The sequence below is a fragment of the Littorina saxatilis genome, linkage group LG14 (genome assembly GCF_037325665.1).
Source record: "Littorina saxatilis isolate snail1 linkage group LG14, US_GU_Lsax_2.0, whole genome shotgun sequence".
In the NCBI taxonomy this organism is placed as follows: domain Eukaryota; kingdom Metazoa; phylum Mollusca; class Gastropoda; order Littorinimorpha; family Littorinidae; genus Littorina; species Littorina saxatilis.
Genome location: NC_090258.1, coordinates 35,196,057 through 35,218,910, shown reverse-complemented (window position 1 = coordinate 35,218,910; position 22,854 = coordinate 35,196,057). Strand labels below are relative to the sequence as shown.

Genomic DNA, 22,854 nt, shown 5'->3' with positions numbered 1-22,854 from the left:
CATGCTCCAAAGCGCGTAACATACAATCTTGCACACGTTTGCTTTAGTAGTGGCAAAGAAGGAAAGCGTGTGACATTAACAGCTATTGTGTTTTCAGCGTAGCAATAGGGCCCGATATTTAGACGAGACAAGTATAATGCCGACGAGTCGAAGACGAGTCGCATTATACTTGTTCGAGTCTAAATATCGGACCCTATTGCTACGATGAAAACACAATAGCGTTTATATAGCTATTCTGACATTAAATTCTGTGTTAAAATCATGTTTTTGTCAGCAACAAGGACCAGAATGGTCCATGTCATTGATTGCAGACGACGGTTCCCTTTCTGCATGAAGCCACGGAAATAACCGAACATTGAAAAACCCACGGACATGTATTACGGAGAAAACTCAAGATAACCGGATGCTTAGCATTACGTCAATATCTTAGGAATCATATGACGTTATGACATATCATGCTTGCCTACGTAGATTGTATGTTCGAAAGTCTGACTTCTGTTGGGAATTCGCGTGGTGAAGACTGCGGTAAATCTGTAGATGATAAGAGAACAAGGATTGTCTCAGAAGAAACCACGAAATGTTTCAGACCGGTAACTTCATTTCAACATTGCACTACACAATGGACGTTCTATGTGACAGGAGAGTTTGCTGATTTTGTGTTAAACATTGGTGATTGGAGAGATCGTCTGCAAAAATCAGAGATAGGTCGCTTCAGATTGCAGCTTCTGGAAATTTGCAAGGTTTGCTGCCAGTTAAAGAACTGGATTTTACACGTAATGTATGTCATGTACAGTAAGCAACAACAAAAACACACACAAAGCAAATTGCATCGTCTGTCGACTAGCCACAGACACAAGCCTGGCGAGGTATGCGTGTACTTTATACACGTGGAAGAAACCGGAACCATGCGTCTTTGTTATTGCCGATATCGTTTGGATATCGGCAAAAATGGCCAACTTTCGTAGCGTTATGCTTTGATGATCGGAAAAGGGATGTGTGAGACCATCCAATCACAGCCCCCGAATCCCCCCACGTGTCCATCAGAATAGCTATATATAGAGAATACTACATGGCTTGCTGTGTCGTACCAGATTTACACGAGGTTTTTTTTAAAAATATTGAACTGCGAGCGAAAGCGAGCTGTTCACTATTTGAAAAAGCAACGAGTGTAAATCTGGTACGAAACAGCAAGCCATGTAGTATTCTGTTTATCCTACATACTGTACTAACGTGTATTTTACTGAAAATGTCCTGCAGTCGAAACAGCTAACTTGAAGACGCTTGTTTTGGAACCTCGATCTCTTCTAAAGCCTCGTGCAATCTATTACGTCAAAGCAAAGAAACGTCACTCTGAAAGTGTGGCGTGACGTGTTGGTTCTCAAAATTCATCGAGGGTAATTAGCGAGCGCAATTTTTTTGGTCTATTATGACGTTTGTCTCGGTGACTTTGGCATCATGAGCAGTGGAAAAACAGGTCCCTGTCAGACTTGCTTGACATGACCTCATTTACATGATACACACACGTGTGATTTGAACGATTATTATCTCACGGGTGTCTCTCTCACGTATGTAGGATAAACTGATATAATACCTGCGCGCGCGCACACACACCCACACACACACAGTATTCTAATCTCATGTATACTGATGAAAGCTGAGAGCAACAGTACACAGTACACTCCTGGAATCAGAATTCCTCTGGCCTAGTTCCGTCAAGAGATGTTTAACCATCGATTGCCTCCCTTGGATTACAACTGAAACCTCTTAACCACAGCTGGTTGCTAAGATAACGTTGAGTCTGGGTGTGATTTGCGTTCACCGTTTAAGAAAATACACAGTTTGTTGTATTGTTTTTGTTTTTCGAACTGTGCAACTGACCTGGTCTCTCATAATTTCACTGGCTAATGAATGGCACACAGGCAAAGCACTGCCGTTTGCAGCAAAGAAGGTATATTATGTCTCTAGTGTTAGGTAAATGGAGGGATTGGACAATATACAGATGTTGCCCAAAACGGTGTATCTTATTGGGTGAACAAACCTTTGGTAGTGTGCTGTGGGAATGTATAACGTGGAAACTTCATGTTTGTATGTTTCGATCAACAGATTTCGGCGCAAAAAAGTGATTTCTGCAATAAACTACAGCAGCCTCGCTCCTCTAATCGTCTACTCCTCCTACTACCTCATTTACCCGCCCGACTTCGAGTTGGACCTTAAATTCTTTACTGTAAACGAAACTCTTACACGAGGAAAGAATCAGATTACACATACAAGTATCATATGACAATAGCACCCACCCCTACCTATTCTTTGCCTAAATGCCGTTTTCCTTGCTAGAAGAAATCTGCCCCATCTTATTCTGACAAAAGGTGAACATCAAAAAGGCTGCTTATTTATTTTGCAAAACAGTGACACCTGTGATGAGTGAACAGTGCAGTAGTCGTCATTAACTGACTTTTGACACTTGAAAGTACTTGCTGCATTCATCTAGTATTGGAAGTTTGGCATTTTCGTACAAATTAAAGAGTAGAGTTTGATGTAAAAACTGATTCGTAACTTCCATTTTACTCTGTGGTGACAATGTGTCATCTTCAAAATCATTACGCTTGATACTGTATACATGTATTTCAATACCAGTTATTGCCAAAAAATGGAATGCACTATGGAAAAAAATTCCCTTTAATATAAGACCAGCTTGTTGTGTGGTCCCAAGTGGCTCTGTTTGTCACCCTACATTTCAAGAACAAATCTCCCCGAGTTGCATCATCATGTAACTAAGATCAGACGACTCAACCTTGTGATCACAGCTGTGATCCCGTGATCGCATTCTAACTTCTTACTTCATTCCCCAAGTGAAAGCGCGTACAGGTTGCACTGTGTTCAAGTCTACCCCTCCCACACAGGTAAGACATGGCAGGTGGGGTGTGGAGGCGACACAATACAGTCAGATACCCTGCAGATACTAAAAAGTCAGGATTTTGCATTCAGGGCTGAGAGAGAAAGGGGAGACTATCGCTGGATCCGCCGTGGAATCACGTTTTAGGGGGGATGACTGGTGTTTGTTTCAAAAGAAGAGGGTTACAGGTTGTGCAGGTGCAAGTCAGTGCGTTGTGTGTGTGTGTGTGTGTGTGTGTGTGTGTGTGTGTGTGTGTGTGTGTGTGTGTGTGTGTGTGTGTGTGTGTGTGTGTGTGATGATACATGAGCCGTGTACATTTAAGTGAGGTGAATTACATCATGAGCGCTTATTTAATCGGGATAGCCCTAAAAGATTGCGTCAACGCATTCGGTGCGCACGCTCACTCAGGCCAAAGAGAGACAAACACACACACAATCTATGTGTGTCTGTCCGTCCGTCCGTCTGTCTGTCTGTCTGTCTGTCTCTCCTCCCTGCCTACCACCCCCCTCCTCCAACAGGGAAAGTGACAGTGTGTGGTAGAAGAGTGTGCAAACAATACCTGTAATACGATCTTGTCACAACAACAGGTGGCTCGGACTGCCATTTGAAATGCACGGTGTCTGCATAAAATATTCCTGCACTTTTTTTGCCTTCACGCAGCCGAACTCATTCCGCCAAAAAGGATTTTTTTTTATGACAACATATGATAAACAAAAATTCTAAGTAGAAGTTACCCAAAGGCACAGAAAAATCACTCCTAAGGAAAAATCCGGGGCGGTTGACTACCTAGTATTCATGAGACTGGAGTGGTGGGATTAAGATTGTCTACCGTTTGGGTCTTCAGCGCCGATGGTTTGAGAAGTATGAAGTGTATTCATGGAATTCACCCTGACTCATGTCTATACAGGCATGAACTAAGACTCCACGATACATGTGTGTAGTTTGTTGAAGGTTTCAAGGTTTTATTTCGGCTTTAGGCCCATGGGGCATTTAAGCAAACAAAAATACACAATTAAGTCACACGCACGAGAGTGCACGCAGGCACAGCAAACAGTGTATTTAATTAAACACCAAAAGAAAAACATAACACACTAACAAAAAGAAACCACATCTTTATCAACTAGAGCTCTACCTCACAAAATTAAGAGAAAAAACAAACTAAACAAAAAAACAAACAGACAAAACCAACAGAGTAAGAACCACAACGAAACACGTAAATCGTCTAGCGAAAATAACTCATAATAAACTTAGCCAACTTAACCAACTTATTTTTTGATTTTACATTCATTAAAGCATTATATTTTATAACATTTGCATGATGTTGAAAATAATTTCCAATATACTTCTTTCGTTCTTTCACAACACTCTCATATTGACAATAATTATTAAACAACAAGAAGAGCAAACGCTCGATCGAGTCACTTTCGCAGTTCTGAATATTATATGAGGCATCAGATGGACAGGAAGAAATTGCTATTCACAACACAATGAGTCACGTTCACATAAAATTTGAGCCCGGTCACTTTTATAGTTTCCGAGAAAAGCCCAACGTTAAGTTGTGTGTTGCCGAACAGAAAAGGCTAGTTATCTCCCTTGTTTTTCTGATAACGTTCGTAAAAGGCTACAGATGTAAATACTTTGATGTAAAGAATAATCCTACAAAGTTTCAATCACATCCGATGAACTTTGTCAAAGATATAAAATGTCTAATTGTTCCTTTGACGCTGACCTGTGACCTTGAAAAAGGTCAAAGGTCAACGAAACCATCGTTAAAGTGTAGAGGTCATTGGAGGTCACGACTAAACAAAATATGAGCCCGATCGCTTTGATAGTTTCCGAGAAAAGTCCAACGTTAAGGTGGTGTCTACGGACGGCCGGCCGGACGGCCGGCCGGACAGACTAACACTGACCGATTACATAGAGTCACTTTTTCTCAAGTGACTCAAAAAGTGGAATTCATCTCCTATCTCACCACTTCCACACAGCTTACACTGACTCCTGTCTATACAGGCATGAACTAAGACTCCAGATACATGTGTGTAGTTTGTGTTTCGCCAAACAAACATCCTCTCTCTCTCTCTCTGCACGAGTTAGTTCCAAAACTGCCTGCATCCCTCGTGGCTCGGTTTAACATAGACAGTACTCCCTTCCATGCCCAATTAGCTCTTCTATAGTATAGTTTATATCCTCATAGCACACCGTTTGGATCTTTGTGTCAGGGGAAACCAAGTGGTTCCAGTCCATTACTCTTCCATTGACAGCTCACCAGTCTTCAGTGTCCCGCTCCGTGTTTCAAAGACTGTCACGCCCCGACACACCTGTCTGCCTCTGTCAACTACCATCGTGTTACGTATATGGACACTGCATACATTCACGACTTTCGTTTTTTGACCGCTTTAAGATTAATTCCTGTCTGTGTTAATCTTGTTTTCCACCACAGCTCTCTTCAGGCACAAGAGTATGTTTTCACTTGGACACACACCACACATCAACAGCCTGTGGGACTTTGTACAAAATAGTTTCGCAGATCAACAAAAGTGTGCGTGTGTGTGTGTTGGCGACGATCTTGCGTTTTTCTTGGCTGTGAGCATAGCTCGAGTTTTCACAAAGCAGAGCGGGACCATACAGAGAGTACACATGGGATGGACAATGTAATCCGATGCTACATGAAATGTCTTGCTTGACAGGGGACGAGGACGACAAGATCAAACCAGGCTGTGACAACAGAACGGAATGTCGCACAAATCTCTGCGACACTGGAACAGAGTTACAAACAAGTATTATTACAATGGAAAGGATCTCACAGGGTTTGTAACGCCCGTAAAGCTGAAAGGGATTGGGGGAGAGCAGGGGTCCGAGGTTGATAGTTACAGTGGTAACAATCATTGTGCTCACGATAGACGGAGATTCGGTCTGCTGAGATACATGTACGTTTCAATGAATGAATGAATGAATGAATGAACACTTTAGCGAGTAAAGAAAGGGTCGAAGGCAATCCTAAGACTGGGGGAAAGGAGGGTGTGTGCGTACATTGGCAGGTAAGGGAGGGGGTAAGCTGGGGAGAAAAGTTGGCAGAGATGCAGGGTCCATCCGAGAGAGAGACAGACAGTCAGACAGAGAGGAGAGACAGAGAGAGGGAGAGAGAGGGAGGGAGAGAGAGAGAGAGAGAGGGACAAAGAGAGGGACAAAGAGAGGGACAAAAAGAGGGACAAACAGAGAGAGCCCAGCCACTCACTCCCATTGACAGTTCCTACAGGAGGTTACAATGTGGGCCGGAGCGTCCCCCGCACTCTGTCTTTGGCAACATGGCGTCAAGAATTCCAACCACGGCGCAAAAAAAACTCACTCACTCACCAATCGGAAACGGAAGAGGAAAGACCAAAGAAAGAAACAACAGGGGAAAAAGTAGAAAAGGGAAACATTCCGAAGCTCAATTAGAAACGGCCTTCTCGTCTTTGCAGGACCCCCCGAACCACATGATCCCTGAACACACAGAGAACTGAGAGCTACCGGGGGTCCCCCGCACTCACTACAACCACCTCTCCCTGTGGCTTTTCCAGCCCGCAAAAGGCATGGGACATCCACGCTAATTTCGGACAGCAGCCAAGCGAAAATATCGGAATCCAGCGTGAAAAAGTTCGAAGAAGACAGGCCATTCTGCAGTCCCAAAGAGAGGGCACTGTGGGCCTTCTTTTCGTGGGACAGCGGTAACAACTTTGTGTTATGAGTTGAGACACCGGCGTGCTCTTTCTCTCTCTCTCTCCTCTCTCTCTCTCTCAGTCTCTCAGTCTCTCTCTCTCTCTCTCTCTCTCTCTCTCTCTCTCTCTCTTCTCTTGCGGTTCTTTTGCGTTGCAACAAATGCATTTCAATATATATCAGAAGTCCATTATACTAGAAATGGTCTACTATCAGTCGACACGCGGTGATACATATGCCCTTTGACCTTTTCTTGGGGGTATCCCATACTAAAAATAGAATACGGGATTCTGGGAAAGTTGTTCAATAGCACTTACGCACTATATTCGATTTTCAATACACGACTCAAAACCTTTGGAATAAATCAACAAGTCGCGTAAGGCGAAATTACTACATTTAGTCAAGCTGTGGAACTCACAGAATGAAACTGAACGCACTGTATTTTTTCACAATGACCCTAGTCCACCGCTCGTGCAGTGAAATCGACGAGCCTGTTTAGCGCAGTAGTGGTTGCGCTGTGCTGCATAGCACGCTTTACTGTACCTCTCTTCGTTTTAACTTTCTGAGCGTGTTTTTAATCCAAACATATCATATCTATATGTTTTTGGAATCAGGAACCGACAAGGAATAAGATGAAATTGTTTTTAAATCGAGTTCAAAAATTTTATTCTAATCATAATTTTTATATTTTTAATTTTCAGAGCTTGTTTTTAATCCAAATATTTATATGTTTTTGGAATCAGAAAATGATGAAGAATAAGATAAACGTAAATTTGGATCGTTTTATAAAAAAAATATTTTTTTTACAATTTTCAGATTTTTAATGACCAAAGTCATTAATTAATTTTTAAGCCACCAAGCTGAAATGCAATACCGAAGTCCGGCCTTCGTCGAAGATTGCTTGGCCAAAATTTCAATCAATTTGATTGAAAAATGAGGGTGTGACAATGCCGCCTCAACTTTTACAAAAAGCCGGATATGACGTCATCAAAGACATTTATACAAAAAATGAAAAAAACGTCTGGGGATATCATACCCAGGAACTTTCATGTACAATTTCATAAAGATCGGTCCAGTAGTTTACTCTGAATCGCTCTACACACACACACACACACACACACACACACACACACATACACCACGACCCTCGTCTCGATTCCCCCTCTATGTTAAAACATTTAGTCAAAACTTGACTAAATGTAAAAACAAGTCGCGTAAGGCGAAATTACTACATTTAGTCAAGCTGTGGAACTCACAGAATGAAACTGAACGCACTGCATTTTTTCACAATGACCGTAGTCCGCCGCTTGTGCAAAACGGAGTGAAACTGACGAGCCTGTTCAGCGCGGTAGTGGTTTCGCTGTGCTGTTTCTATACCTCTCTTCGTTTTAACTTTCTGAGCGTGTTTTTAATCCAAACATATCATATCTATATGTTTTTGGAATCAGGAACCGAAAGGAATAAGATGAAAGTGTTTTTAAATCGATTTCGGAAATATAATTTTGATCATAATTTTTATATTTTTAATTTTCAGAGCTTGTTTTTAATCCAAATATTTATATGTTTTTGGAATCAGAAAATGATGAAGAATAAGATAAACGTAAATTTGGATCGTTTTATAAAAAAAATATTTTTTTTACAATTTTCAGATTTTTAATGACCAAAGTCATTAATTAATTTTTAAGCCACCAAGCTGAAATGCAATACCGAAGTCCGGCCTTCGTCGAAGATTGCTTGGCCAAAATTTCAATCAATTTGATTGAAAAATGAGGGTGTGACAGTGCCGCCTCAACTTTTACAAAACGCCGGATATGACGTCATCAAAGGTATTTATCGAAAAAAAGAAAAAAAACATCCGGGGATATCATTCCCAGGAACTCTCATGTAAAATTTCATAAAGATTGGTCCAGTAGTTTGGTCTGAAGCGCTCTACACACACACACGCACAGACAGACAGACAGACAGACAGACACACATACACCACGACCCTCGTCTCGATTCCCCCTCTATGTTAAAACATTTAGTCAAAACTTGACTGAATGTAAAAACGTGACTTGGTTGAAAACTGTGGCGCTCAAGTCTCGCAGTCACATGTACAAGTATATTTAGACAGGTGTATATTGGTAAGAAGGGGGGTGGGGGGGGGGGGGTTCTGTGTTGTTCAGGTAAGGGGGTTGTGTGCAAGGCACATGAGCTACATCTACGACAGTCCATAGACATCACAAGTCGCCGCCACAGTCTGTCAGAGATAAAATGAACGTTAAAGTCATGAAACTGTGAAACGTTATGGCCATAATATAGGGTAAGGGTATCTAAATCCGACGGATTGAGATCATTGTTTTATTCCCAAGGCTCTAAATCGTAAAGTTTAGCAAATATGTCTTGTCTGGTAAGACAGGCGTTTTCCGTACGCAATTCTTGTTTTAAATAGGTGCCCGTGTCGTTACTTTCCGTTATTAAAGAAGCGTTTGTCGGTAAACATTGGAGGTAGGTGTGGGAACCTTAATCCGGGGGGTATCTAAATCAGACCGAAATCTACTTGGAACTAAATGACAGTAAACGTAATGTTTCTCTCCGGCTTGTTTTGATCGTGTAGTTGGAGTAATGATCGTCCAGGATGAGGTGTTTGTGAATATCAAATCTCTTCTGTCCCTTTTCTGTCATCCTAACAAATATTGCTTGTTCCTAGATCTATTTATACAATGAATCAAGGTCATGTGATAAAGGCTAAATACGATTCTGTCAATTTTCTCTTACACCCAGCGTGGGCACATACACACTAACACACACGCAAACGCACACACTACACACACACACACAACTTCGTGACTTTCGTTGAGCGAAACACTCTATTACTATTAAGCTTATTGAGGCTTACATGCTCGCAAACACTGACAAGCACCCATCCACGCACTTGCGATGTTGGTGTCGATTCATCAGTTTAGCAAGACAAGAGCGCGCACCTGTCATGAAGTGGATGGAGTGATTGCGGCTTTTACTTTATCAAAACAAGATTGACTGGACATTATAAATACACAATCTGATACCTTCCCGTGTTCATACGATTTTTCAAGAGTCATAAACGTAAACAATCAATTATTTTAATGGGATTTTGTACAGCGTTTTGCATTCTCTGCGAGGTGGTCGGATTTAGATGCATGTATCCACTCAAAAACTGGGCATCTAAATCCGACCGATAAGATTTTCTCCTTTTCGATTAAAAAGTGCCAGAAGAATTAGTCTGAACTATCAAAATACACTTTCAAAAACACTTAGTAATATCCATTTCAATCAAACAGAACTCTGTTCATCAAGTTTTATGACATTTTTGTAAGAAACGTATGACGTACTTTTTCGCTACAAAGTTGCAGTTTCGCTCTGCGGGGGATCTGGCGAAGCAGACAACACAAGCAAATTTTCGCGCCGCGGAGCCGATGACGAAAATCAACTCTCGTGACAAAACGATTGGTCCTAAAGACGCGTTATCAACCTGTTCATGACTGGCCCGAGTATGAATGGCATTCCTTCTGTTGTGGTGACGTGCGCACATCGTCTTTGATGTGACTGGGAAAATCGGTCGGATTTAGGTACCCCAAAAATCGGTCCTGCCCTCGACAAGAACCCAAAGCAAGCGCACCTCATTTGAAATACCTTGCATTTTTAACCAAAGTTCACGAGGCAACATCGTGCTTAATATATTATCATTATCCTTTTGTAGCAGTACAAATCAAAGAAAACTAATTCTATTCCTCCGTCAGTGTGAAAGTCAAGAAGAAGAAAAATTCATCATCGCAGGGTAAAATAGTTGTGGGTACTCCAATGAAACAAGCATTTACAATAATCAACAATAATATTTAAATAAAAGAAAACACACCAGTAACCAGGTTAGGTACGTTTATATCATAATCAACAAAGATACACATTGCAGGTGAGATGGGTTTTTTCCCGTTCGTTTCAAACTAGTCACCGAGAGTTTGTTTGTGAAGCAGCACACAGAAACTTGTCTTTGTCAACCGCATAAATCTACACAATCTATTTTTCTTCGAATTGAAAAAAACTAACAATCGTCTTTATTGCAACTTCGCACTTGGCATTTGAAAAATGCATTGCAATGTCAATGAGTATCACGGGTCTACCAATGTTAACATCCTGGGCTGACTCCGCCAAGGGTCGGATTTCGGTTGTTGATTGTTCTCCCCCTGCCCCCCTTCAACACACAGTTTCTAGGAACGGAGGTTTCGAAATAGGACAAAGGTAGAAGTGGCTGATAAATACAGCGTATGTTAAATCCACACAAACAAATACAAATAATAACGTCGCAAAAGCGTTTGAATACATTGCATACATGTATGCATGAAACATGATGGAGACCACTTACTTGCAGGGAACTGAAAGGCATTTGAGGTAGGCGTGGAAGGAATGTCAGCGTACAAATCTTTGTAGTCGTCAAACGGAGACTTGTGGTTCATCAGGGGCGACGACCATAACTCCTCTTCCGTTTCATTAAAAACGTCGTCGTCTTCCATCGTCGTTATTTAACGATGTCGTCGTCTGATACTAATCGTTCGTCGACACACTAAGTTATCCACCACTGGTAGGGGGCATTATGTTAGAGCCGTGTCGGCCCCATGAAAGTGTCTTGTATGACTATTTCACAAATCCTGAGTAAAAATCCGGCATGGGCAGAAGAAATCTCCTGAGTACTGATCCAAGTTTGGCACATGATCACATTGTCACTTTAGTGAGATAACACACGTGGCATTCGTTGTTTGAGGGAGACCCGATTCAACCATTGTTCCATTAAATCACACTTCATCACTTTCACTTATTCGGCACACAAAATCCGGCTCCGATAGTATCCAACGTCTGCCCCAAATTCACACATAATTCTGAGAAGAAAAAAAACGTACACTTGTGTGTTCCTGCCGCCGTTTCTTATGCAAACAGCGCCAGGATATCGCACATCTCTTTGGCACTTGATGGGAGAGAAAGCTAACAATTTTGATAATCTTTGTAACGAACCCACAGGAACAACAAACGACCTGACCTCAGAACAGCATAACTATGGTGCTACGCCAGTCTGGCTTGGACGCATTCTCGGATGCTTATCTCCACTAGTGATGACCTAATTAATTCCTATCCCCAGGGATCCCCAAACATTCAAACATTAATTTGAGACTACAGGGATCAGCCTGAAGAAGTGACAATATGAACCAAAGATGTGACTGTGATAAGGCGGCCGCTGCTGGGCCTTCTAACTGCAAGAACGAAGTACATTTAGGATCAGACAGTATACGGGAACGCAGAAAAAAGTATCACACAGTGCATTCAGTAAAAACACCGATGTTTTGCAACGTGGCGTGAATTCTTCCTACGCACCACAACACGCACCACAACTCGTCCAACAAGTTTGTCTAAAATACCATCTTCGCACACGGAAGCCACAAAACTTACCCTATTTCTTCCACTCTAAGATGACCCTACAATCTGCAAAAATAGTCACTGGTCAAAACATTTTTTAATAAAGATGTTATTTTCTTCGGTTAGCTGGACTTCCGACTGAACAGAAAAGTCCTCAGGTATACTCTGAAGTAAAGGAAAGAGCACATTCTACAATGTTGAGTCACATACGTAAATTAAGAAACAGTTTTTTTGTATGAAGTTGATGATGATAACCAAGAACAACTGGCTTCCCAAGCCACAATTCCCTAATCCGTGTCCAGTGTCCATGAGCCGGTTGGTGTCCCGACCTGACACAGCCCGGCACCTCGTGTTGACAGCCACCTTAGCGGGGACACACGCCTTGAATCAAAGCCAGGTGCGGGATCCCACACACAACAGCCTGTGAGATCACACAAATAGTTCACCTCGGCCACTACAAGTAACGACGCTGCTCTTTCAATGACAGTCGATGCTGGATTAGGTGGCGTCTGCTTTCTGTATTTAGCCCTACATGAAAATTTAATAATTACAAACAGTGAAACAACAAAAATGTTTCCATTGCCAACCTTCCTGAAGACGACCGACCTTTGTGAATGAAAGCCCGTAATCGCATGACGGCTTACAAGCAGGCGTGTCCGGAATATCTCTTACTGCCTCATTGTCAAAGACAATCAGCCTTACCTGTCACAAACAGTGCCAAGCAGGGGATCAGTTGTCATACACACAAATACAAGCGTCTCGGGTATCAGCCCTCAAACACCCAACACTATGAGACTATGGCACAACAATCGTTATGCCTGTTTAACATTAGAATCTTCACTCCGAATATGAAGTACGGCCACCTGTATGACGCGGTGATTGAAAACAGTCGCACACGTAATCTTCCCATTGGGTTACAGTCGCCTTCTCTAAGTCCAATGGCCCTGCGGGTGTTCGTGTTCGCTCAACAACACTAGAATCTGAGCGCAGATGAGATTCTCGTTTACTTCACAGGTTAATTTACCCAACAAGTCTTCTCTTCCATCGTTGTCAGCAGGTTTACCCTTCTCTCTCTATCCCCCCGTCCTGCGAGTTGAGACTTGGGAATATGTCAGAGTACCGTGCAGACCACCGTGATAATCTGCATTCTTATAACACTTCTATGAGATTCAAACGGTGTACCCTTCTTCGTCTCTTTCCTCGTGATTACTCACAGCAGTCCAGGCGGCTGCGATTAGCACTTTCTTATCATCTACAATTAATATTCTTGCACTTCTTAATCCCCCTTTTATCTGCCAGAGACGAAGGCAGTACATGTATGGGGTTCTCCACAGCCCTCCCTTGGTCTGAAGGTCCTATCGGATGTTGGCGGTATTAGTTCTGGTGCTAATCTGACCGAACTGGTCCCCCCCCCCCCTCCCCCTGACATTTCCTGTAGAAAACGTCCTTAACACCCCCCCTCCACACACACTTCCCATAAAAAAAGTCCTTTACCCCCCCCCCCCCCCCCCCCTCCCCCTAGATAAAGGCGACAGGGCTGGCGGTGTTAATCTGGTGTGGAGATAAGGGGCGATGGAAGCTCTCCAAAATGCCCAATCGTTGTCCCGTATTTAACTCATGTTTCCCTCCCCGGGCTGAGTGCTGTGGTAACACCTGGCCCAAAGCCACTTCACGCGCCAAACGTCAAGGAGGACATAATTCCATCAATCAATCAATATGAGGCTTATATCGCGCGTATTCCGTGGGTACAGTTCTAAGCGCAGGGATTTTTTTTTCTTTTCAATTTTTATTCAAGGCGCAGGGATTTATTTATGCCGTGTGAGATGGAATTTTTTTACACAATACATCACGCATTCACATCGGCCAGCAGATCGCAGCCATTTCGGCGCATATCCTACTTTTCACGGCCTATTATTCCAAGTCACACGGGTATTTTGGTGGACATTTTTATCTATGCCTATACAATTTTGCCAGGAAAGACCCTTTTGTCAATCGTGGGATCTTTTACGTGCACACCCCAATGTAGTGTACACGAAGGGACCTCGGTTTTTCGTCTCATCCGAAAGACTAGCACTTGAACCCACCACCTAGGTTAGGAAAGGGGGGAAAAAATAGCGGCCTGACCCAGGGTCGAACACGCAACCTCTCGATTCCGAGCGCAAGTGCGTTACCACTCGGCCACCCAGTCCCTAATTATAGTGTCTCCTCCACCATCGCCCTCACCACGTTCCGAGGACTTTACGAGATACAACATAGCGACTAAGCGAGTATAGTGTTTCATTTTATGATTGGTTTCCGCGTAGCCAATCTCAAAAATCGTCCAGGAATTCCAATATTGAATAACACTCGATTCCATGTAATAGAACTAATTTCAAATGATCCCATGTGTTACAGGGTATTTGTCTTACAGCCGACTTATCAATGCCAGCAAACATCTAAAACTCCTGGTGTCGGTATATATTCCATCAAATCGCTTTAGTAAACGCTCTTCCATTCTCGTCCTGACACCAGAGTGTAAGCTTAATGAGGCTTAAACAGCTAATTAATACATTATTTGCATTCAATAACGTCTTTCAGCGCGATGGTATGTCAAGAACAAAGGCGAATAACTAACTCAACAACTTGTTTTGTGTGTGTGTCTTTCTTCGTCTTCTGTTTTAACCAGCCCATCAATGCCAACCCGTCCCACCCTCTCCTACATAATCAACATTATCGTTAAAATCCTTAGTACCGATCAAGCAACGCTCTAATGTCAAGTGGTGAGCACATTTTTCTTCTGACCTGTCGTTTCTACTTGTCACACCTGACAGGCAACTCTCACTCTTCGGCTCCACAGGTAAAAAGTCAAGTGTACGGTTTTTTTCTTCTCAGAATTATGTGTGAATTTGGGGCAGACGTTGGATACTATCGGAGCCAGATTTTGTGTGACAAGTAAAAAAAAAAATCAAGTCACTCCGAGAGAGAGAGAGAGAGAGAGAGAGAGAGAGAGAGAGAGAGAGAGAGAGAGAGAGAGAGAGAGAGAGAGAGAGAGAGAGAGAGAGAGAGAGAGAGAGAGAGAGAGAGAGAGAGAGTTTGTAATTGTATCGCGATTTGTATCTGAGCATGCATGTTGGCTGACCATGCGGACTTGGGCGTTGACACTTGAGTACAACTTGCTTCGGGTGACACACACACACACACATTCACACACACAAACACACATGGGTGAGAGAGAGAGAGAGAGAGAGAGAGAGAGAGAGAGAGAGAGAGAGAGAGAGAGAGAGAGAGAGAGAGAGTTCCTTACAAGTTAACCTTGGCGAGGAAATAAAAAAAACAGGCTCGCGAGTCGAAAAATGTAAAATGCCTTCATTCTGGGCTACGGCACAATAAGAGAGGAAGAGAAAGAGAAAAGTTAACGACAATGCGCACTCAAGATACTGCCATTAATTTCTGGCGTCGACGGGGACATGACATAAAACACAGCAAGGATTCAAGATTTGCAGTACCATCATTGTCAAGACTTGTGTCGAAACCCCGTCATTTGCACCTGGTCCTTTGGGGGGAAGACGCCCTTTGACATCTGTCCGATTTCTCTCACCTTTCTTGCCTATCTTCTGGCACGCTTGTGACTGGACATCGCTATGAGTAATTGGTCACGGTAAATCAGTCCTAGGAACTGGACCACTGAATTATACATAGAAACGGCCCACCGTAGATCTTTGCTTCAAAATTGGGTTCTTCGCACAGCGGTTGGCACGTGGCTGTGCGTGTTAATACGAAGCGGATAAACTGCCACGTACAACTGGGTTGAACATTGTGCAAAAGCAGAGAGAATAATATTTCAATATTTGCCACAACTATGTAATCGTTCATGTGAGACGACATCCAATACAGCTGACAACACCAAAGGATTGAAAGCTGAATGAGGTGTGTGCTAGTCTTGATGGAAGGTTTCGTAAACGCAACATATCTTATTCAACCATAGCATCTTCTAACGAGACATACTTCTCGCATGTGTTGACACGAATCTCTCTCTCTCTCTCTCTCTCTCTCTCTCTCTCTCTCTCTCTCTCTCTCTCTCTCTCTCTCTCTCTCTCTCTCTCTCTGTCTCTCTCTCTCTCTCTCTCTCTCTCTCTCTCTCTCTCTCTCTCTCTCTCTCTCTCTCTCTCTCTCTCTCTCTCTCTCTCTCTCTCTCTCTCTCTTGTTCTCTACAATGAGTAGCGCTGTCAGTGCCCTGTGCCCGACAAAGAACAAAGACAATCAGTCAAAAAGTGGATTTCATTTTATGACATGCGACTGGCTACAAGGGGAAACACCACTTGTGGGCACATGGCTCTAAACGGGCCCCTCAACGCAACTCTCAAATCCTCCCTTGCTGTTCTCAAATAAGTTCTCTTGTACTTGCGCTTCCTTTGCAATGCATTCTTTCATTTTCATGCGCTTTCTTTCCCATGCATTATTTTATTTTTAAATTTGGACGCATTTCCTATGCAGTGCATTCTTTTATTTCAATGCGCTATTTTTTGCAATGCAATGCATTCTGTTATTATATATCTTGAATCTTGAAACTTCGAACACACCCCCCCCCCCATCTCTCTCTCTCTCTCTCTCTCTCTCTCTCTCTCTCTCTCTCTCTCTCTCTCTCTCTCTCTCTCTCTCTCTCTCTCTCTCTCTCTCTCTCTCTCTCTCTCTCTCTCTCTCTCTCTCTCTCTCATACATCGACATGCACCATTTTTAATTTCAGATAGGTACAGGCACTTCTTGTGATTCATGCAGGCATGACAGTCGCCGTATAAAAATTGAAAATGCAAAAAGTTGTATCGATTGAAGACTGGGAGAAAAAGATGAAAATCGGTTTGAATTCGATGTTCGTTCGTGTGATTCGGGACTTTTGTTCTCGTCTTGACGTTTGGGAGAACAGTGTTTCTTGAAATACACAGAGCAAACGGACAATACACAAACTGACACGGACACTTTCATGTCAGGACATGAACGGACACCGGTCTGCGTCTCCCCCAACCACCCCATCGCAAGAACAATCAAGTTTTGGCGATTAATCTTTCTGAGTTGTCTCTCTTCCTCCCTCAATCTCAACTGATGATCCAATCCTATCCAATCTCTCAACTGATGATTCAATCCAATCCGATCTCGCAACTGATGATCCAATCAAATCAAATCTCTCAACTGATGATAAACAATGAATGAGCTCAACTCAACTCAAATTTATTAATCCATATGGAAACTACATTGTAACAATACTCATTTCCAATCAAAAGAATAAGAATGCATAATAAAAAACAAAAACATCATAAGAAAATAAGTGAGTATGATTATTATGAGTATGATCACAGTCTCACTAACGCAAACAGCTACAACCACAGAAGACTACCAATGAATGATCAAGCTACTACCACAGAAGACTACCAATGAATGATCGAGCTACTACCACAGAAGACTACCAATGAATGAGCTACTACCACAGAAGATTGAGACAGCCCCTCCACGATTATCATTATATAAACTGTCTATAATATGTATGCGAGTATTGACAATAACTGCATAAATTTTGTACGACGCCGAGAAGAATGAATGCTGTGACCTTGGATGGCAACTCCGTCATCTCCTACTCTGCTAGCACCCTGACAAGCACGACACAGTCCTCCAGCAGCGTATCTACTGTGACAGCAATGACCTAGTTCTATTCCTAGATATTAAGTAGTCAATTCTATATGCTATACTTTGATCAGTATCCAATACAAAAAATTCGCGTGACTGTTGACGCACTCATTAAACTCATGTTGGAAACGAGATGTTTGTCGGAGGAAAAATACTCCAGTGTGTTATCATGCTACTTCCTAGCTCTACTTCCCTTCTCGACAGCAATGCGCGCACGCTGTTTGTCATCACTCGTACATCACTTGGCAGCAGATTCCAACATGCATCGCGGATGATAAATATTGAACTGGGCAGGTCCCTAACTATATATAGCTTGGCGGAAGATGAAGCTACATGACATATTCATCGGACGGCTAGCCAACTTCTTGCTGACAAAACACTGTCCATACTGTTGAAATACAATGTCACCTTAATCACCACAATCCTAACGCCAAAACAAAGTAATCCAAACTTCTACAAACCTCAAATTGTATAGTATGGCAGCACCTTCGATCGCACATCGACAATACAATCAACATAACGCAGTAACCTATAGTAACAATGCATAGACAACCTAATGATAATGAAAGAATATTTCTAGCATTAGACCTACCGTGTCAGCGACTTATCAATAACTTCTCCCCTAACACATGAAAAGAAAGCTGCTGCTGCATTAACGACAACCGAGAGGTAGCATGTAACAAACCGCTGTGCACACAGTGTCAATGACACGTCAAATAGTTCCCCTCTGTCACACCGTCACATCAACGGTGCACGCCAAAACAACAGTACCACACACACATAATTAATTTCCTGCTTCGCGACGTATCCAACAGCGTGACGAAACTACTCCAGAACCACACACAGTACAGAAGTTTTCCCTCGCTTCAACAGGAGGTCCACCCTCTCTTTTCTCTCTCTCGCTATTCCGACACCACTAAGGTTCTCAGCTTGAACCATCAAGCCACAGAGTGCCGACTATCGAGACAATTAATTTCCTGACTTTGTTCCTCCACCGTGGTCAGTCAGCTCCACACTGAGAAGCGTTTATTCCCAGCCAGCAGACTGGGTGACACGAGAGACAGCCCGCTCTGCCCATGTGTTTCTACCTCTGCTAGACACTCGGATGACAAAATCACCCACACACACACTACGAGGGGGGGGAGGGGGCGGGAGGTGAGGGATAGGCGTAGTATCGTAAGGGGGTTACCTATGCACTAGCTCAGCTGCAGAGCGGGGGACACAGCGCTGCCTTGTGAAGTCGGCTTATCCACAGGCACATGTCACGCTAAGCCAAAGCCAATGCTTTCCTTCTACACAAACATACTACACGTAACTAGAAATGAGGATGAACGACTGGTAAAATAAAAAAATAAAAAAATAAAAAAAGGGGGGGGGGGGGGGGGGGAGTTTCCAAAATAGGCAAAGTCAGAAGACAGGTAAATTTTCATACATGACCATGGTGCTGTTTATTGCTTCACAAGAAATACAATGTGTCCGACTTTTCACACTAAAAATGAGTTACCTGAAGGGGTTAATTAGAATACATTCCTTCAAAAGGAAGACAGGAATCACATCTCTGAATATTCTGCGTCTCAATATCAGTTCTGATTCTACGACCCAATTACCTTCTAATTAAAAAGACACATGAACTAGTACTATACCGTACACACTCGTGTACCTGCCGGACACAATGGAGACAAACAGTTACCTGCCTTGGCACCTAGAACCACAACTATCGTCAGCACTGCCCACGCAAGCCAAAATGATAATTTTCCTGTCGTAAATAAAGTAACCCCTCGTAAAAGACAAGTCACTACATCACTATAATAACAGGGAACCACACACTGGCAATATCCACATGTTTGGGAATCGTGACAAATATAAAATCCTCCGTGATGACAACACGGTCGACAGCAGCACAGGTGTCGAATTCCATTGTAAGAATAAGAGTCTACCGTCGTGGGATCCAGACATATAAACGAGTCGTTGGAGTCCCACCCTTTGAAAAACAATGAATTCCTGCAGTTCAACACAACACAATACCGGCACCAGATACTTACTCGGGCCAGGTCGTCAACACACTGAACAGATCACAACAGGTGTCAACACGTGCTATAAAGACGCATCAAGACGGGGCGGTATCTCAGGTATGCAGGTACCCCTAGGTAGAGGAGATAGCACGGTGCCAGAGCTAAGTGTCAGACAAGGACTCTGGCGTAACACCTACAAGTGTCTTCAACCTGTCTGCTGGGTTTCCGTACAGTAAAGAGAAACAGGCAGACATTTTTCGAAATGTGTCGGTGTGAGAGACGGGGCCGCGCACCTGTTGAACAGTTTGGACAAGGGAAACCTTCCAAAGTCTCCCCTTGACTTTCCGCTGTTTGAGTAAGATTTGGAAGGAGGGGAGCAGATGGAGAGAGAGAAGAAGAGTAGAGATGGAGATGGAGTGCATGTGGTAGAATCGAAGAAAACACTGAAACTGCGGGGACAACATGAGGTGATGGTGGGGTGCGTGCATGCGTGTGTGTTGCGTGCTTGAGCGAGAGAGAGAAAAACGTTTGCACGCGTACATCATCACCAATTTTACACTGTCGAAATCGCTCAGCATGATCATCAATCACGCACGACAATCACGCACGACTATTTCCTATTACACAGATACGTGTAATCATAAAACTTCGAGCAAACGCGTCAATAATCCCTCCACCCACTTAAAAAAATACATGCATGTATCTCCCCCCCCCCCCCCCCCCCCCCCTTTGAACACAGACACATCCTCACCGAGCGTTGACGACAGAAGTCAACAAGAGAGATTTACGTAGGACGCCAGTAGACCAGGTCGTACCCCTGATTTGACCCTGTCAAGACAAGACGAGCGATAGATATGTAAAGGTATGTTGTTTTACAGGTCTCGCCAGCGCCGTGTACATCGTGTGGCAATCACGCTGCTCTGTCATCGCCAGTACCTCTCATCGGTCTGCGCGCTAACTTATTGTCGCCTCAGGCCAACATAATTATGATTGACAAAAAATGCTCACGTTGACGCTCAAATTGGAGGGGTGTGGTGTGGTGGGTGTGTGTGTGCGTGCGTGCGCGCGCGTGCGTGTGTGTGTTTGCGGTGTTGAACTGACTGTTGGTTTAAACAGTGTTTTATTAAATCAAACATGATACAAAAATACAACGATAAACAATAGGGACACGAACTCAAGCAAACGCTTATATTACGCGCCCTACGTAGTAGGAAAATAACGCAAATATGATGTCGGACAAGCAATACTTATCAATTGTTGAACTATCTACAAGAAGAGCATAGTTAAAGTAAATCAGAAAGAATAAGAAAAAGCTAGCAGGAGGAAGAGGGGGGAGGGGGGAGGGTGGAGGAGGGAGGAGAAAACGGTAGGTACATTTAAAAGATGAAGTTGGCAGCGCATACAAATAAGAATATACATAGTACATTACAAACCATAGTCCTGTGGCAAGTAAGCAGTAGCTCGCTAAAATATACATTTGAAAAATGCATATAAAATAAGGTTTGTTGGCTTGAATATGGGTACTGAGTCAAATCAACAGAAACGACCAGATTCATGGATAAACGATTGGACACTTTCAAAAACAAGCTTGTTAGTGCAAAGAGAAAGGTTTTCGCTACCATTTAACAATACTTCAACATGTCTGTAATTAACAGGAAGTGCGTTTATTGTAGACAGGCGAGCATCTACGTACAAAGGACAATGTGTCAAATAATGGTCAGCTGTTTCGTTCGGGTAGCCGCAAGCGCACTGTGGGTTTCCCTGTAGGTGGCGTTTACACAGGTCAGAATTCAAATTACTCATGTTTAGGCGCATTCTGCAGTGGTGAATCTCTTCCAGTCTTTTACCACAGTAATAATAGGCAGGTACGTTATAATCAGGAGTAGATAAATAGCGTTTGAAATCGCTGATTGAGTTAGTTGTTTTGATGTTGTCTGGCAAGGTGTTCCACAGGACAGTAGTAGATGGTATAAAAGATCGACGGTATAATTCAGTTCTGCACATGGGGACTCTTCTTTCTAATGGTCTTCTATGATGGTAGGGGTTAACATCAGAAGTTAAAGGTGGCAAGAGATCTGATAAGTAATGAGGGCATTTGCCATATACCATCTTGTAGTATAAAATCAGTTTGTGTCTGCTCCGTCTTTCTTTTAGGTTACAAAATCCGCTTTCTTTATACAGTTTTTCGTGGCTTGTGCCGCGCACACCACCGATTATAGTCCGAATGGCTTCCAAATGTAGTTTTTCGAGTGCAGTTGACCAGTACTCTGTGCAGTTGTCCCATATGATGTCTGCGTAGTCAAAATGTGGAAGAACAAAAGATTTATACATAGTTTCCAGACTTTTACGATTTAATCTATATTTATAATATCTTAAACAATTAATTAATAAGGTGACCTTTTTTATGATGCTTCTCACTTGGAAGTCCCACTTACAATCATTCTGCAAGATTACGCCAAGGTGTTTATGTTGGTTCACGTTTTCCAAAACAATATTATTAAAAATGATTGGTTCGGTTGGTATATTATCACGTTTTATGTCTAACAGTTCCGTTTTTGCTTCGTTAAATTTAACTTTCCACTGTTTTGCCCAGGTATTAATTTTATATAGGTCTGCGTTCAAAATCTGTGCTCGTCTAGTTGGATCTTCTAAGGACATAGACATGCTCGTGTCATCAGCAAACAACTTTATAACAGATTCAGTATCATTCACAATTTCGTTAATATATATCAGGAATAGCAAGGGGCCTAGAACAGAACCTTGTGGAACTGACTGTTGTTCGGACTGACTTCATTGGAACGATCTAAGTAACCCACCTCATGGTTACTACAAGCTGGACACAGGAGGACTCAGGAGAAAGGTGCAGGAGTAGCACGCTCTCTACGAACAGTGGTACCGTCAAAAGAAGTGGCCAACAAAACCAGCAGTGTTTTTCCTACCGATCACCCCGGGCAGTTTACATGTTTCCCTATCCCCCACTTCTCACAAAAATAATCAGGGTGAAGCATTTACTCCCTGACTGACCTCGCGTCTGTGTAGCCGTTGGTGCATGGATGTTACACACCGCGACGTCCAACGCACAGACTTCACCTCAGCTTGATCTAAACTGAGCAAAAAAATTATTGCACCCATTTTCGTACCCCAACTAAAACATTCATTCACGTGTCATTTTATTCA

General features: G+C 42.9%; 1 protein-coding gene across 14 annotated transcripts in view; it reads right to left on the bottom strand.

Annotated features, from left to right (window-relative positions):
* LOC138947648 (CLIP-associating protein 1-like) overlaps nucleotides 1-22,854 on the bottom strand; it is a 239,753-nt gene that overhangs the window by 126,816 nt on the left and 90,083 nt on the right. The window contains exon 1 of one of the 14 annotated variants that reach the window (XM_070319170.1): nucleotides 10,968-11,891. The exons of the other annotated variants lie outside the window; for them this stretch is intronic. Within the exon in view, the coding sequence (XP_070175271.1) occupies nucleotides 10,968-11,115 (148 nt within the window). The 5' untranslated portion in view covers nucleotides 11,116-11,891. Of the gene's footprint in view, nucleotides 1-10,967; nucleotides 11,892-22,854 lie in introns of those variants that run through there. 14 annotated transcript variants of the gene reach the window in all.